At 48.8% G+C, this 16,830-nt stretch overlaps 1 protein-coding gene across 3 annotated transcripts in view; it reads right to left on the bottom strand.

Annotated features, from left to right (window-relative positions):
• The window catches only part of DDR2 (discoidin domain receptor tyrosine kinase 2), a 150,993-nt gene extending 145,665 nt beyond the window's left edge, over window positions 1-5,328 (bottom strand). For 2 of the 3 annotated variants that reach the window (XM_041773659.1, XM_041773658.1), the window contains exon 1: window positions 4,698-4,895. Coding sequence is in view for 1 of the 3 variants with exons in the window: in XM_041773658.1 (XP_041629592.1) it covers window positions 4,698-4,841 (144 nt within the window). In the remaining 2 variants the exon portion in view is untranslated. Of the gene's footprint in view, window positions 1-4,697; window positions 4,896-5,218 lie in introns of those variants that run through there. The other variant, XM_041773660.1, reaches the window with a different exon arrangement.
• Window positions 5,329-16,830: the final 11,502 nt, after the last annotated feature.

Here is a 16,830-nt window from a genome sequence, read left to right as displayed (position 1 = left end):
CAAGGTCGGACACAGCATGAGGAGGTCTGCGGGAAGCTCACACGAGGCAATAGGAGGAGGGAGGCATGCCAACCAGAGAAGGGAGGCACGAAGCGTTAGATTGCTTATAGGATAACAGGAGAGGGCGGTGCAGTCCGGGCTGGTTTCTGTCCCCAGCCTGCCCTTCATGCCTGCCAAGGAGTGGCTGAGGCAACCGAGGTGGATATTCAGCAGGGGAGGTTCACGGTAGAGCCACTCTGCGGGCACTTCAAAGTACTGGTTCCCAACCCCCAACTGGAGATGCTCTGACGTCATTGGCCTGGAGGTCCTTAAGTCCCACCGGGGTTTCTAATTTCCTGGGGAGCAGCCCTCACTGCGGATGGGCTGCTGAATTCAGAGACGCTCTTGGATGCCTGGGGATGTCGGGCACATTTCTGGACTGAGTCGTCATCGCTGGGAGAGAGTCGATTCACACGGGGCACGGCTTCCAACAGGGCAAGGGGCATAAAGAACCCAGTGTGTCTGCACCGCGACGGTCGCCGCTGGGGCGAGCCTGCACAGGACTTGGGCACATCAAGGAAGTCTGTTTTTAGATGGGGGGCGGGGGTGAGCCTTCCGGATGCCAGTGAGACACGTGTTTGGGTTGCGTGTTTGAGGTGTGGGTGATGTGCCTGAGAGGGGATCTCATAAAGGAGCTCGGGAAGCGAGTCTGAGAACGATCGCTAACCTAGAACCGTGTGGCGTTAACAAGAGGGGGGGGGCCTCTTATTTGGTAGCCTGTTAGAAATGCAGTCGGAGTGGGAAGTCTGCACTATGCACTATATTCTTGACGTGTCATAGGTAGCTCATGTGCCTTGAAGCCCAGGGAGGGACTGTGGAGGAAGAAGACGGTGCGCTACCAGAGAGGCTAGAGGAGAGGGGGGCTGATGGGGCTCCCTTGGATGATGCTCCCACCCTGTGCTCAGACATCGTCCAGGAAAAACTCAGTTTCCTCCACTCACGCGCTCACAATGCCTCTGCCACCAGCTGTGTAGTTTCCGCACCCAGAAATTCTGAGGCAGGCCTCCTGGAGCTGGTGTGGACCCCACAGGGTAGGGCTCAGGCCCCCGAGACTGTCCCCCTCCAGTGCAGGCATCAATGGCAAACACCAGGTCCCCAACTTCTGTCTGACTCGGCCCACGAATCAGAGGTTCCCACGACCCCATCCTTGGATTTGATCATTTGCTAGAACAGCCCATGGAACTCAGGGAACCGCTTACTTCCTTTTACCAGTTTATTATATAAAAAAAGATAAGAGAAGAGAGACGGTAGAACAGCCAGAAGAAGAGATACACAGGTAAGGCCTGGGGGCATCCCGAGAACGGGAGCCTCTGTCCTGGGGTTGGGACGTACCACCCCCCCAGTAGGTAGACGTGCTGGCCGAGCTCCCTCTTCCATTCTGCAGGGATTCTCATGGAAGTTTCTGCATGCAGGCAGGATGGATCATTGACTCACCCTCCAGCCTCTGGGGCTGATCAGGCTTCTGATCAGGGCTCTGTCTTTCTGGTGACCGGCCCCCATCCAGGAGCCCACCCAGAGTCACCCATTAGAACAAAGGACACTCCTGTCACCCAGGAAATTCTGAGGGATTTAGGAGCCCTGGGTCAGGACATGGGGTCAGAGACTGAAGGACTCGAAAGAAATGCCCCCAGTGCTCTCAGCACTTGGAAAACTAGGAGGGCGTGAGGCGCCCTGTGCCCAGGGCTGGGGGCAGAGACAGCCATGCATTTCCTATCATCCCACAGGCACAGACACTGTGGGCACTTCCAGTGTGAGGATTCTTAGTAAGAGATCCTGAGAAGGCCCTCCCCCTGCCCTTACCTTCCGTGTTTATAAAGCAAACAGATCTTAACCAGAAGCAGAGGCAGGGGCCTCCCCGCCAGCCCCACCCCCGGGGAGCAGCTGCATTCCTTCTGGCTACAGGCACAGCCCGGGGGACATGGGGTGCAGAGCCGCGTCTGCCAAGGACAAGAAAGCCTCGGGTCAGGGATCCACCCTCAGCCATGAAGCCCCTCAAAGGCAGATCTCCTTCAAGGAGAAATCAAGGGACGACTACACACCCCCCTGGTCAGAGGTGGTGGAGACAGAAGCAGGGGACCCAAGGCCAGCACGGTGTCCTCCGGTCCCCGCTGTGACCTCTGGGGCGAGGAGCGATGGCCAAGCCAGGCCACCGGAGGGGAGCCTCAGGTGGAAAGACTGGAACTGCTCCCCCCACGGGGAGGGACTGCTTCCATCCGAAGGAGGCTGGGGCTGCGGCCTCCCATTTCAGGGTTTTAGACAAGTACATGCCACAGACGGCCCCACATTGTGGTCCTGGGTTTGCAGTGATCACCGTTACAGAAACGGGTATGGTTAAGCCCTTCCCAGCCTCCAGGACAGATATGGTTAAGCCCTTCCCAGCCTCCAGGACAGATATGGTTAAGCCCTTCCCAGCCTCCAGGACACGCTCCTGTCCCATATCTGGTCAAACAAGAACACTGGGAAGTCCTGCCGTCATCCCCGGGTAATAAATACAGAGGCCAAGGTGCAACACTGCCAGGAGATAAAAAGTGGAGCCGGCACCTGAACTCCGTGCTTCCGACTCTAAACCCCAGGCTCCTTGCACGGCAAAGGGAAGTATTTAGGGAGCGCGCAGAAGGAAGCCTGCAAGGGTGCCCACTTGCAGCCCCTGTCTGGCACCAGATAAATACGCAGCCACCTGCACAGGGGCGCACCCCGCAAGAGAATCTGAATCCGTCCCGGCCCAGCCTGATGCCTTCACCTCCTGACCACGGAGGGAAACGCGGAATTCGACCCGGAAAGTAACCACAGGCGTGTGTGGAGGGGTGAGGGGGGCATGACCGCCCAGGGACTCGAAGCACAGATTTCAGGTTTCATCACAAGGCAACGCTTCTGTGTGGCGATGTGCGGAGACGGAGGGGGACTGAACGTACTGTGGTGATCACTTTGCAAGGAGTACAAATCTCCGGCCGTTATGAGTATACCTCAATTTAAGAAAGTTAAATGCAAAGGATATTTAAAAAAAAAAAAAAAAAGAGCACAGGTTCTAGAGTCAGGCGTACGTGAATTTCAGACTTCTTAGCTGCATTTCCTTGAGCAGCCCACTCCGCTTCGCTGAGACTCGGTATCCTCACGTATGAGATAGGAATCGCGTCTTACGGAGCTGTGAGGATCCGTCCAACGCTGCATACGGAGCTCTGAGCGTGGAGCCTGGTGCATAGTAAGCACTCGGATGTCAGCTCCTTTATTCTCCACACACACACACACACACACACACACACACACATGCACACACACAACCGAATACAGCTGACCCTCGAAAAACACAGGTCTGAACGGCGTGGGTCTGCTGATACAGATTTTTTCTGATAAAAAAAAAAAAACGTACAGTACTGCTAATGCTTCTTCCTCTTCCTCATGATTTTCTTGATAATATTTTTTCTCCAGTCGACTCTATTGCGTGAATACAGCACGTAACAGACACACATATGCGAACATACGACACACAGTCCACGCGCTAACCGACTAGTTGCTGCGGGCAAGGCTTCTGGTCCACAGTGGGCTATCGGTAGTTAAGTTCTGGGGGAGTCAGAAACTATACATGAACTTTCGACTGCGCAGAGGTCGGTGCCCCAACCCCTGTTGTTCAAGGGTCCCCTGTGTGACCAGAATACCACGAGCTGATGAGCCACCGTTAACGAGGGTCCCTGCGGGGACTGGTTCATTGAAGTGTCCCCATTGTCTCGGCCACAAAATGAACAAGAAAGTAGAGGTGGGGAGGGGACGGAGGGCTGCATTCGAGGCGAGGGAAGCCCCGATTCCACGGCCAGGCCCCACCAGTGCACGGCATGGCCCGGCGTGTCAGTCCCTGCTGCAGCTGCTGATCGAGGGGCTGGGTGCACCTCTGAGGCTCCTCACGGGGCTCTAACTCTGGGGAAGGGACGCAGAAAGCAGAGGGCAAGATGGTGCTGACCCTCCACGGCCCGGACAGGGTGAGCACCCCAACCCCGAGAGTTTCAGCCGCTTGGATGGGACTCCTGAACATCGGCCAGGACGCAGGGCTCCCAACTGCAAACAGCCCCGAGCTGCGGGCTAACAAAGGGAAAGGCACCCCCGGGCCAGCCAGGCAGGGTGAGAAGCCCCCCTCCACACGGGCCCCCTCCCAGCCGCCGGGCCAGACAGCCCGCAAGCTGCCCTGCTCCCAGTGGAGTCGGCGACGCTGCTGAGAAAACGAAAGTGCAATCAGTTGTCCTCTCCCCGACTCAGGACGCTCTGGCACTGCGCTTACTGCACCCCGAAACCAGCTCCCGCGCTCGGCCTGTCCAGGCGCAGGAACCAGCCGTGCCGTGGGCCTGGCCTGCCTGCCACACGCCACCCCGCGGTGCCCTGCACTGGAGCTGCGACTGAGGATGCCGCTAGTGGCTCCGGGCCTCTCTGGCTTAGGCTGCTTTTCTCTTCCCTCCGTAAAGATAAATCCAGGACCCCTCCCCGCACACCGTGCGAGCTCGGGTCTACGGCGCCCCCGTTCCCTCCCCGGCCTCGCCTGGCTCCAAACCCCCCTTCTGCCTCCTTTTGAAAACTTTTCCTGAGCCATCAGAAGCAAATTCAGAGCTTTCATTTTTTAGAAAAGGGTGGGGGGGAGGGAGGAGAGGAAAGAGAAACAAAAACACGTAACTTACGTTCATCCAGGAGTACACAGATTGGGGAAGAAGAAAACAGAGTTTATAATCCACTGCGTCCCCCTCCAACCCCCCCAAAAAAAGAATTTGTTGTGAAACGCTTCTTTTTCCACTTTGCCGGCGAAGGAGCCCGGCGGTAGGCATACATCCACAGGCTGATGCAAGATGCTTTGAGAGAAACCTCACATTCTGAGGATTCCTGGGAGAGCGCCAGGGATCCCAGCATCCAATATATTGCACATTTGGTTTCAATTAGGAAGGGGGTTGGGAGGGGAGAAGGAAAGTCACCAATCAGAGCTGTTTTCTGTTTAGAGACTATTTCTTTTGACCCAAGGGACCACGGGCAAAGCTATAATTTACAGCAAAACCCATTCATAGAAGAAAAATATGTATAACCATAGGACAGAATTAAAGACATAGCTCTCTTCCGCCTCGTCCCCACCGCATCCATCCCCAAGCCCTCCCCCACCACCGAAGCCTCGGTCCCCACCCTGTCCCCCCCCCCACCTCATTTTTCTTACTTGAGCTGAAGTTATAAGCACAACTGAAGGTTTGGATTCCCTTCCAGCTGAAGTTTCCAGGACAGTTGGGTCACACACATGGAGTTGATCTTTAGTGTTTTATCCATGAAAGCCCAGAGCTGAGCCCTCCCCCAGAAAGATTGGACTTAATCCCTCCCCCCTACTCCCTCTCCCACCAAAAAAAAAAAAAAAAAAAAAATCTGGACAGCTCTTGGGTCTAGAATTCCTATTTTCTTTCCACTCAATTCCCAGTTGGTTATTGCCTCCGAGGGTCTATTGCTGCCTGGGATTCGTGCTGCTGGTTGAAAACACAAGCTTGTACAAAGACTTTCTAAATTATTTTGAAAACCTTTTTTTTTTTTCTTCCTTTTCCTCTTCTCTCCCCCTCCTATCTGTGGCCATGGCCAGAGATCATGTGAAAGGGGAGTGTAGGCGGCAGGGAGAAACCCTTCCTCGGCTCCCTAAATGATAATTAATAATCTTCTGCATCCATCAGGGCTCCTGTCCTTAACCCTTCCCAGCCTGGATCATTTCTGACCAAGGCCAGGCTTGGGCGGCTCTGGAGGTCCCGATGGTCCGAGAGCACAGGGAAGGAAAGGCAAGCGGAGACTCCAGGCCAGGAGATCTGTGGAGGAAGGTAGACGGCAACAGAGAGGTTCTGAAGGCCTGACCCACCTGGAGGGACTTCCTTCCTCTGGGCTCTGGAGCTGTGACCACCTGGCCTCTGCTGTGCGGGCAGCCACTCGGGGGCTGCATGGACCCCAGGTGGAGCACGAAGAGAGGCAGGGCACACGGGAGACGGTGAGCGGAAGGGGACCGTGGAACTGCATTCTCACAGGGAGCGAGGAGCAGGAGGGATGGGGGCCAGGACACCTCCACGGGGACAGCCACGAAGAGCCTTCACGCTCACTCAGAGACAGGCCTTCCGTGGCTGTGCCTCCCTCAGAAAGGACGCAGGGAGCCTGCAGGCGGCTCAGGGGGCAGCCACCGAGGGGACCCAGGGCACAGAACACGACCCAAGAGAAAAAAAACTAAAACGGGGGCTATTTTACAAAGAGGAGAGAGAAACTTTGTAAGAAGTCTCTTCAAATAACTCAGAAAATCTGAGGTCACGTCTGACGGCGACTCAGGCCACAATCTTTGGCTTAACCCGGGAAACGTGTATTGAGCATTTAGGGGCACTTGGCTGGGGGCTTGTCCGAGCCAACGCCAGGCATTGGTTATAGAAACGGTCCTAGAATCCTCCCCCGTGCTCAATCAGCGGTGGAGCGTCTGCCTTGGGCTCAGGACATGACCCCGAGGTCCTGGGATCGAGTCCCGCGTCCGGCTCCCCGCAGGGAGCCTGCTTCTCCCTCTGCCTCTGTCTCTGCCTCTCTCTCTGTGTCTCTCGTGAATAAACAAATAAAATCTTAAAAAAAAATAATAATCCTCCCAAATATCTCTGTCTATAGCGGTTTCTCTCTTTGGCATTGCCATAAAGAAAGCACCCTGAGGATGACCTATGATTTCACAGATGCTGTGACAGGTCAAATGTGGAAAACAGTGTAATAATTCCACAAATTGGGAACCTAATAAAGAAGAGCTGCTCCCTAAAAGGATGTAGCCCCAATCACCAGCTCTGAAGGCCATCCTACCCCACGAGCAGGGTGTCTTGTCCACGTGTATGTAGGACCAGGCTTCCAGCTCCAGCCAACGATGCTGAGATTCCAGAACCCAGACACAGGGGGTTCTGCATTGAGGAAAGATGGGCAGCTCCATCAGGTGTCTACGGGCACGCGCACCAAGGGGCCCCCGGGAAGAACTAACTCACCGAGTGAAGAGAGACCCGAGGGACGAGAGACAGCCCCAAGTGCCACAGAGCGGTGTCAGAAGAAAGGAGGAGCTCTAAGAAAAATACCATGTCCATCACTTAGGTTATTCTCAGCCGAATCTGAGGTCAAACCTTGAACTCTAAGAAGATGTTACCCCTCCTCAAAAAAAAAGGCAAGGAAAAGCTGAAAGTGATGTTTCACCAAAACATTTGGGGGCCATTTAAAGCATTAAGAGGAATAATAAGATTGGAGCCTCCGTTTTGGAGGACAGTTCAGGTCGGGGGATGGGGGGTGTTTCCTCAGCCTGGATAACAGCCTTTGCCCCAGGAAGCCGAGGCTGGAAGCAAAGAAAATGCAGAGGCCGCTGCAAAGCCAAGAGGAGTCATTCATGGAACACACAGGGAACACTTCTCGGAGACTCTCAGAACTGTCTGATGGAGTTTTGAGTTGAGGCCGGAATTCCTGAAATTGTGGGAACAGATGCGGAGAAATAACCATTTTGCTACTTTTGTGTGAGCGGATTTTGCCCCCCTGGCTTGGCTCGGGCAACATGAGTCACTGCAATCAGAATCACTTACGTGGGCCAGCCCGGGTGGCTCCACGGTTTAGCACCGCCTTCGGCCCAGGGCGTGATCCTGGGGACCTGGGATCGAGTCCCACGTCGGGCTCCCTGCATGGAGCCTGCTTCTCCCTCTGCCTGTGTCTCTGCCTCTCTCTCTCTCTCTCTGTTTCTCATGAATAAATAAATAAAATCTTTAAAAAAAGAATCACTTAACGTGGCCCAGGAGCGAGCACCTCCTAGCCACAAGGGCTGTGTCATGCCCCGAACGAACTGCTGATGAACGGTATAGAATCCCACTACCTGGACTTTACTGAAAATAGGGGAGATCTATCTGGAGTGAGTAAGATGCGGTATTAATTAGAAGTAAGGAAACGTGCCGGGTGACTTTTCAAGATCTCTTCTACCCTACAAATCAAGGTTCAAGTGAATACGAGTGTCAGAAATGGAAATAACTATGGTATTTCTGTCTCCAAATGGGGTTGGACATCTTTGTGATACTTTAGGAAATAAAATAGAAGGTGGAAGTAAAGGGTGTCACTAACTTAGTTTAAGACCTGCACACACTAAAACACGATGAAAGTATTCACAGAAACCAAACCCAGTTGGTACCTTTAAACTTCATGAGGAATTAAAAGTACCTATTAGCCTCCTGGAACCTAGTTCCCAGTTAACTGCACCCCACCGCCCTGCTTATCCTTATACATCTTGCTTTAACCTATTTTTTTTTTCAACAAATCCGGTTTTTCTGATTCTTTCACCTTCTATTGAAGATGGCCACCCTAAAATGATGCCCCAGCTCTCAAATGGGTAGTTCCTTACTTCAAATGAAGACGAGAGGATGAGGAGTTTTACTGAAGCCAGGTCCCCAGAACCCTGAGAGGAAGAATTTCATTGGTCAGGGGTGTTTCACGTCCTTGGCCTCTGTTTCTAAACGGGGGCGGCAACGCATCATGTCATGTGAACACAGCTCCATCCCGCTCACAAGTGGGTCGCAGCTCTCAGGAAAAGAGTGTCACACACTAGAAGACAGGTCACATCAATAATTAACAAAGCCTGACAATCCCTGGATTTTAAAGAAAGTATACCTCACCAACCAAAACCAGACAACACTGTCTACAATGGAGTCATGTCATGCACGTATTTAAATGCCAATTTTAGAACCTAATCCTTAAAATAGGATGCCTTGTTATTGGTTAATCTGTCCACAATAGGCAGGTCCATTGCCATATATTAAGGCATAAAGGCTTAATTTTTAAAATCAATATGAAAAAAATCCTGTAGGCAATAGAAATACTGTGGTTTTCTTTAAAGCAGAATGGTTTGAACATCCAGACGGCTGCACGTAGGCTCCCCTTTGGTTTTTTCCTAAGTTCAGCTCACCATCTGAGAATCTTAGTGTGCTTAAGAATTATTCTGTGAAGCCGTGTCCATAGAAGCATGAATACTATGTTGAATAATGAATACTGCGCGGTGGAAGCGCAGGCACTGGGGACGCCCGGGTGGCTGAGGGGTTTAAAGATCAAAGATCATCTTCACCCTATATGGGCTGGTCCTAACCCTACATGCTACTAGATGTAGGGTTAGGTGACAGACGGTGGTAAAAGATGATCCGAGTTCAAACTCCTAGTGAGCAGAGCCACCTTGGACAAGTCACTAACTTTTCCATCTCTAAGATGGGGGACGATACCAGCTGACAACTCACAGGCTTGTGAGGATAAAGTGAAAACAGGAGACAATAATTCATTGCCTTTTTACTAGTTGCCAGGCACTCCTCCAAGAACTTTAACTTATTTCATTTCTCATGAGAACTTTATGAGGTGGGGAAAGGGGTGCCGGGTACCACGATTTCCCCAGCGTCCGCACAAAGAAACTGATGCACAGAAAACATCAGTGTGCCCAAGGTCAATGTGCTGGTGGAGCTGGAATACGGGTGTGTATTATATGTGCTTCACTGACAATAAAGCACGTGTGTTACGTGCTGAGGAGCAGAGACGTGGAGGGTAGAGGAGTCAGTTCCTTGGGGCGCCGGGGTGGCTCAGCTGGCTGAGCGTCTGAGTCTTGACTTTGGCTGAGGTCGTGACCTCAGGGTCATGAGATCCAGCCCCATGTCAGGCTCCACACTGAGCGTGGAGCCTGCTGAGGATTCTCTCTCACTCTGCCCCTCCCCACCCCACTCACTCTCTCAAAAAAAAAAAAAGTCAGTTCTCAGGTTTTCAGGGATGGAAGTCTTATCCATATGGAGGATCATCTACATCATGTTCCTTTCCATCCTCTCCCCCCACTGCTGCCCATCGTTGGGTCACTGTTCCTTACTACCTCCCCTGGAGATAGAAATGAGAAATTTTTTAAAGAATTAAAAATCACTCTGTCTGTGACTCTTGCATGGACGGGCTGAACCAAGTCGAGTGAAGAGGAAACTGAGGTTAGCGGCCGGGGCCAGGTTCTTATTCACCTGCGTTGTTAGCGATGCCACGTGCGATGGTGGCCAGGCCGCGGTGCTCTGCAACATGACTTCCTCGGGTCCTCAGACGGCCCATCACGCTTGGTGCGGATGCCAGCAGCCTGGTGAAGCTCGGGAGCGAGGTGCCTGAGGCCGAGGCCCACTCCTGCTGCTCCTTCTGCCCGCGGCCTCCGCGACCAACCTTCTCGGAGCCTCCAGCCTCGCTCTCCGCCCCGACGCCAGGAGCCAGGTGACCGGCCTCCCCGGCCACTAGGCTGTCTTCCGTCCCCTGGGCACAAACGCAGGGACGCCCGGGTGGCTCAGTGGTTGAGCACCTGTTTCCTGCCCAGGGCGTGATCCTGCATGGAGCCTGCTTCTCCCTCCCTCCCTCCCTCTCTCTCTCTCTCTCTGTGTGTGTGTGTGTCTCTCTCCTGAATAAATAAATAAAATCTTAAAAAAAAAAAAAAAAAAAAAAGGAAATGCAGGCACAGGAGCTCAGAAGCAGAGCCTGGGGACCATGACGGTGAGCAGAAGAGCTGCAAGACCAAGACTCCCACGTCCTCCTGCTCACAATGTGACCCCCATGCAGGCAGAAGTCGGGAAGCCTAAACTGTCCTTGTCGGATGAGAAGGCAACCTACTTCCAAGCGGCCCCAGGGGACAGGATCGCTGGACAACAGGTGCCCATCGGCACTCAGCATCAGAAGTTCTGCTTTGTATCCACCCTGAGTCTCACCTGCTCCCGCAGGTGCTGCGGGAAGACCCGCTCCGAGCCCGCCCACGACCGTGGCTCAGAGGCCAAGGAGCAGCAGGCTGATGCTTTCCACGCCCAGGCCTCTTGGAGCAACCAACCTCTACATGATGACCCCGGCCTCCTCGGGAGATCTGAAGATCCTCAGCTACCTCACAGCTGGGGTTTTCCCCGTGTCCAGGAGACAAACAACCTAATCCCCACTGACCGTCCTGTTAGGGAGCCAAGAAACTTGGAAAATCAAGGGGTTTTTAGTTATTTGCTTCTTGCTATTAGGGAGTCATCCTCCCTTGTCTTGTGTCTCGAGGGCACTGGGAAGTCTGAGAGGTTGATACCTGTGGGCTCCTGGTGGGGCGGAGCTCCCATATAATTGTTAAATATCATTTTATCTTCTGAAACATCTCACGTTAGAGACGTTGTTTGCTTCACGTCCTGTCATTCAGCTCTCAGTGCATAACTCCATCCCATCGCCCTGAGTTACACCATAAACACCACCTCTCTGTTTCTAATACACAACATATTTCAGAGCAGAAAGGAATTTATAGAGCCAATGCTATTTTTCCATGTACAATTCCAGTTTGGAACGTCCCGCGGTGCTCGAATTGCCTTTCAAAGATAAAGACCAGATCCCGATTCTATGTAATCCTTGTGCGCTTCTGGGAAGGCTCAGATGTTAGTCTTCTGGATGGAATCCGCATTCTCCAGGGCCCTTCACGCCCCGAAGAGGAACCACTTTACACCAAGCCCGGCTCCGGCAGAATTTCGTGGTGGCCTTTTGCCAGAGTTCTCACAGCCAGGGAGGCAAGTTCGGTTCTCGGACCCATGCACCAGGAAGCAAGGGCGAGTCCTTCCACCCCGACCTCAGGCACATCGTCAGCTGCAAGGAGCCTTGAAGGTCCACCGGGCCAGCCCCCTTGTTTCATAGCTGAGTCTAAGCACAGTTACATGACTTATCTGAGGTCACACAATATGGCAGCGGAAAGCACAGCATCAAACCCACCTCTCTTGAGTCCCCATTCATTAGTCTTCCCCAAACATCATGCAGTTGCAAAAATGCTTTTTATTTTAACCACTTAAGAGATGTGAGGCCAAGAAAACAAATAGGAAAAATCAGGTAAAGCATCCTCAGACCAATGAGGGGTTAGGGGAGAGGCCAGATGGGAAAGGAGTCTTCAGGTCACCACCCCATGGGATGTCAGCAGGCTCTGAGAACGCAGGTCAAGTCCTTTGAGCTCTCATTCCTTGTTTAGCCTGTGGGGAGCCTGTTTTTTCAACAGAATGAAGGTTAGAGTAGAATTTTTTTTTCCATGAGAAAGCTGGAATATACTTGAGAGACATCTGGCAGAGAAGAATGGAGAAATGGGTCCTGAGTCTGCATCCTTCCCATCCCCTAGAGTGGAGGCCCCTGGATCCTCACCTGCAGATTCAGTCTCACTCCCTTCCCCCACCTAGTTAGAATCAATAACTGCCACCCCACCACCATCCCACCCAGCCCCCTGCCACCTCCACCGAGATGGGAGGATCCAGCTAGTCTGTCTGGGATTAAAGACTTACATCTGGTCATGGCCCTGATTCCAAGTTTTATCAACATTCCTGAGGCCCGGGATAGTAAATACTTATAGGTCTGCTCAATCCACAATGACCTCAGTGCTGCCCCTCCCTTTGGGGACTCGGGGGGGACCACCAGAATCCATGTTTATATTACATAACCTCCACTTCCACAGCCATAATTGAAGGGACCAGGATTGGACAGCTGATCCAAGCTGTTTTTTGAATTCTATTTCATAGAATGCAAGAAATTGTTTCATAAAATTTGAAATTGGAGCAAGGCATGGCAAGTCCAGTCTAGACTAGTTACATGGAAAGAGGAGGTATTGACTCTAAAACAGTTATGTGGTAATTTCTCTGCATAACATGGACCATCAAGGCAAGGAAAGCTGGTCTGCAGGAAGAAAAGAATGACATCAACGTGACGTGCAGCAAATGCGAAAACAAGAGAGAATCCTGACCGTTTTCTAGCTCCTGAGATCTTCCCAAGGCCAGGATGTCTTCCCATTCTCAGATCCCATAAGACATTCTGCATCCTTCTAATGCATTCCCATGTTCTTCAAACTATGGCAGGTGGGTTCTATAACCTGAAATCACACTCCTTCCAGGTTTCTGTAAAGGCACCTCTTCTGGTAAATTAACACAAGGTAGTTATCCTTATTCCAATTACAGCAGACAAGGAAACCAGCGCAGAGACTCACACAGGCATGCCCCGTGAACTGTGGCTAGCTGTTGACCAACTACTTACTTGCCTGGGTTCCTGAGTAATACCTCCCTCTCCAGTTCTGTGCTCTCAGGTCTACTCTTGTTATCTGTCTGGGATCCAGTCAGGAAAAAGACCTCACACTAGGCATTTCAATGAAGAGACTTAATAAAAGGAATGGGTCACACAGGTGGTGGAGGGCTGTCTAATCAGAAATGATAACTGCACAATGTCCATGATAGACAAAATACTGAAAGAGCCCAGATGTCCAACAGATAGATGGATAGAGAATATATGGTACATATATGTGTGTGCGTACACACACACACACATACATGGACACAACGGAATATTATGCAGCCATCAAAAAGAATGAAATCTTGCCATTTGCAACACTGTGGATGGAACTAGAGGAGATTATGGCAAGCAAGATATGCATACAATTTCACTCATACATGGAATGTAAGAAACAAAACAGGGGAAGGGAAGGAAAAATAAGATGAAAACAGAGAGGGAAACAAACCATAAGAGACTCTTAACTCTAAGAAACAAACTGAGGGTCACAGGAGGGGAGGGGAGGTGGGGGTATGGGGTCACTGGGTGATGGGCATGAGGAGGGCACTTGCTGTGATGAGTACTGGGTGTTCTATGCAACTGATGAATCACTAAATTCCACCTTTGAAACTAATAATACATGATATGTTAATTAAGTCAAATTGAATTTTAAAAAAAAGAAGAAAAGAAAGAATAACTGCAGAAAACAGCTATCACCCAAAGGCTAGGGGAAAACCAAAGAAATCTGTGACTGTAGTTTGCAGAGATCCAACTCCAACACCACAGAGAAGAGTAGAAGAATGGATTGGAGCTGAGAGACAATAGACAAATCACCATGACTATCTCCCCCCACTGGCTGGACACCCTCCACCCATGACGGTCCTTTTGTCTGACTGCCACCCATGTGTGTCCTTCTTCCTTAGATGTGTCCTTCTTCCTTAGATGCCCGTCTTTGCGGTGCCACCTAAACTTTCCTTCAATTGCCGCACCTGGTGCAGCGGACCAGGCACCAGTTCCTCTCCACAAGATGTTTCTAGTCCTATAATTTTACCTGTAGTGTAGCATCTTTACCCGGCCTTGGTACCAGACTAATGCTGGCCTCATAAAATGAGTTTGGAAGTGTTCTCTCCTCCTCTATATTTTTTTGGAAAAGTTTAAGGAGGATTGACACTAATTATTCTTTAAATATTTGGTAGAATTCACTGATGAAGCTATCTGGTCCTGAGCTTTTCTTTGTTGGGAGATTTTGATTACTGATTCCATGTCCTTATTTGTTATTGATTTATTCGAACATTCTATATCTTCATGATTCAGTCTTGGTACATTGTATATTTCTGGGAAATTTATCCATTTCTTTTAGGCTTTCAATTTGTTGGCATATAATTGTTCATAGCAGTCTCTTGTTTCTGTCTTTGTATTTCTGTAGCATCAGTTGGAATGTTTTCACTTTTTAAAAAAGACTTTATTTTTATTTATTTATTTATTTGAGAGAGAGAGAGAGAGGATGCATGAGTAGGAGGAAGGGCAGAGGCAGAAGGAGAAGCAAGCGGACGCCCCACCGATCAGAGAGCCCAACACGGGGCTCTATCCCAGGACCCTGAGATCATGACCTCAGTCAAAGTCACTTAACAGACTGAGCCACCCAGGTGCCCCATGGAATGTCTTCACTTTCATTTACTATTTTATTTGCCTCTTTTTAGTCTAGCTAAAGATTTGTCAATTTTGTTTATCTTTTATAAAAACCAACTCTTAGTTTCATTGAACTTTTTAATTGCTTTCCTATTCATTATTTCACTTATTTTCTGCTCTGATTTTTATTTCATTCCTCCTGCTAACTTTGGGTTTAGTTTGTTCTTTTTCTTCCTAGTTCTCTGAGGTGCAAAGTTTGGTTGTTTCTTTGAGATCTTTCTTTTTTCTTAATGAAGGTATTTACTGCTATAAACTTCCCTCTTAGAACTGCTTTTGCTGCATCCCAGAAATTTTGGTATGTTATATTCCCATTTTTGTTTGTCTCGGGATATTTATTTCCTTCTTGATTTCTTCTTTGAGTCATTATTCACTGTTCAAGAACATGTTTAATTTCCACATTTGTGCATTTTCCAATTTTCCTGTTATTGATTTCTAGTTTCCTTTACTTCAGTCAGAGAAGATACTTAATACAACTTTAATCTTCTTATATTTGTTAGGACTTGTTTTGTAACCTAACATATAATCTATCCTGGAGAATGATCTATATCAGTCTAAGAAGAATATATATTCTTCTGCTGTTGGAGGAAATGTTCGATCCCTGATAGGTCCATTTAATCTATGGTGTGTTCGAGTCTGCTTTTTCCATATTGATTTTCTGTCTAGATGATTATCCATTATTGAAAGCGGAATATTAAAGTTTCCTACTATTACTGTAATTCTATTGATTTCTCCTTTCTGCTCTGTTTTTATTTAGTATAGTTAGATGCTCAGATGTTGGATGCATTTATATTCATGATTTTTATGACCCTTTTATTATTCTTTTGAACCTGAATTGTCTCTTGTGACAGTTTTGATTTAAAGTCTACTGTGTCTGATATAATTACAGCCACCTAGGTTCTTTTGTGGTTACTATTTGCATAAAATATCTTTTTCTATCCCTTCACTTTCAGCTATGTGAGTCTCTTGTAGGCAATATATATAGTTGGGTCCTGTTTTTTTACCCACCAGTCGCTCTATCTTCTGATTTGAGAATTTAATATGTTTACATTTAAAATTATTATTGACAGTTAAGGAGTTACTATCATCATTTTGTCAACTATTTTCTGTTTTGTAGTTCCTCTGTTCCTTTCTTACTTGTCTTCCTTTGTGATTTGATGATAATCTTATAGTGGTATGCTTTGATTCCTTTCTTTTTCTCTTTTGTGTATCTACTTAGATTGTTTTCTTTGCGATTATGATATGAGGCTTGCATGAAACATCTTTTTATGACAGTCTATTTTCAGTTGGTAGCAACTTAATTTCAATAGCATACAAAAACTCTTTTACTTCTCTGCCTCTCATATTTTTTTATAACTGATGTCACAATTTACACCTTTTATACTGTGTATCCATTAATATATTATAGTAGCTATATTATTTTATTGCTTTTGTCTTTTAACCTTTATACCAGGGGTAAAAGCGATTTACACACCACAATTACAGTATGACAATATTCCAAATTTGACTATATACTTTCCTGTACCAGTGAGTTTTACACTTTCATATGTATTCATGATGCTAATTAGGGTCCTTTTATTCCTACTGGAAAAATTCCCTTTAACATTTCTAGTAGGGCAGGCCTAGAGGTAATGAACTTCCTCCACTTTTGTTTGCCTGGGCAACTCTACCTCTCTTTCACTCCTGAAAGACAACCTTCCTGGGTATAGTATTCTTGGTGGACTTTTTTTTTTTTTTTTTTTTTACTTTCAGCACTTTGATTATATCATCCTATTCTCTCCTATCTTGCAAAGTTTCTGCTGAGAAATTCACTGAGAATCTCATGGGAGTTCCCTTCTATGTGATAAGTTGTTTTTCTCTTACATTAAATATTCTTTTTGTCTTTGACTTTTGACAATTTAATGATAAAATGTCTCAATGAAGACTTCTTGATGTCCAGTCTATTTGGGGTTCTTTGAGCATCATGAACCCAAATGTTCATTTCCCTCTGCAGATCTGGGAAGTTTCTTTCTTTCTTCCTTTCTTTCTTTTCTTTTTTTCTTTCTTTTTCTTTCTTCC

The sequence above is a fragment of the Vulpes lagopus genome, chromosome 11, assembly GCF_018345385.1.
Source record: "Vulpes lagopus strain Blue_001 chromosome 11, ASM1834538v1, whole genome shotgun sequence".
Taxonomy (NCBI): Eukaryota; Metazoa; Chordata; class Mammalia; order Carnivora; family Canidae; genus Vulpes; species Vulpes lagopus.
This window is presented reverse-complemented; position numbering and strand designations above follow the sequence as displayed.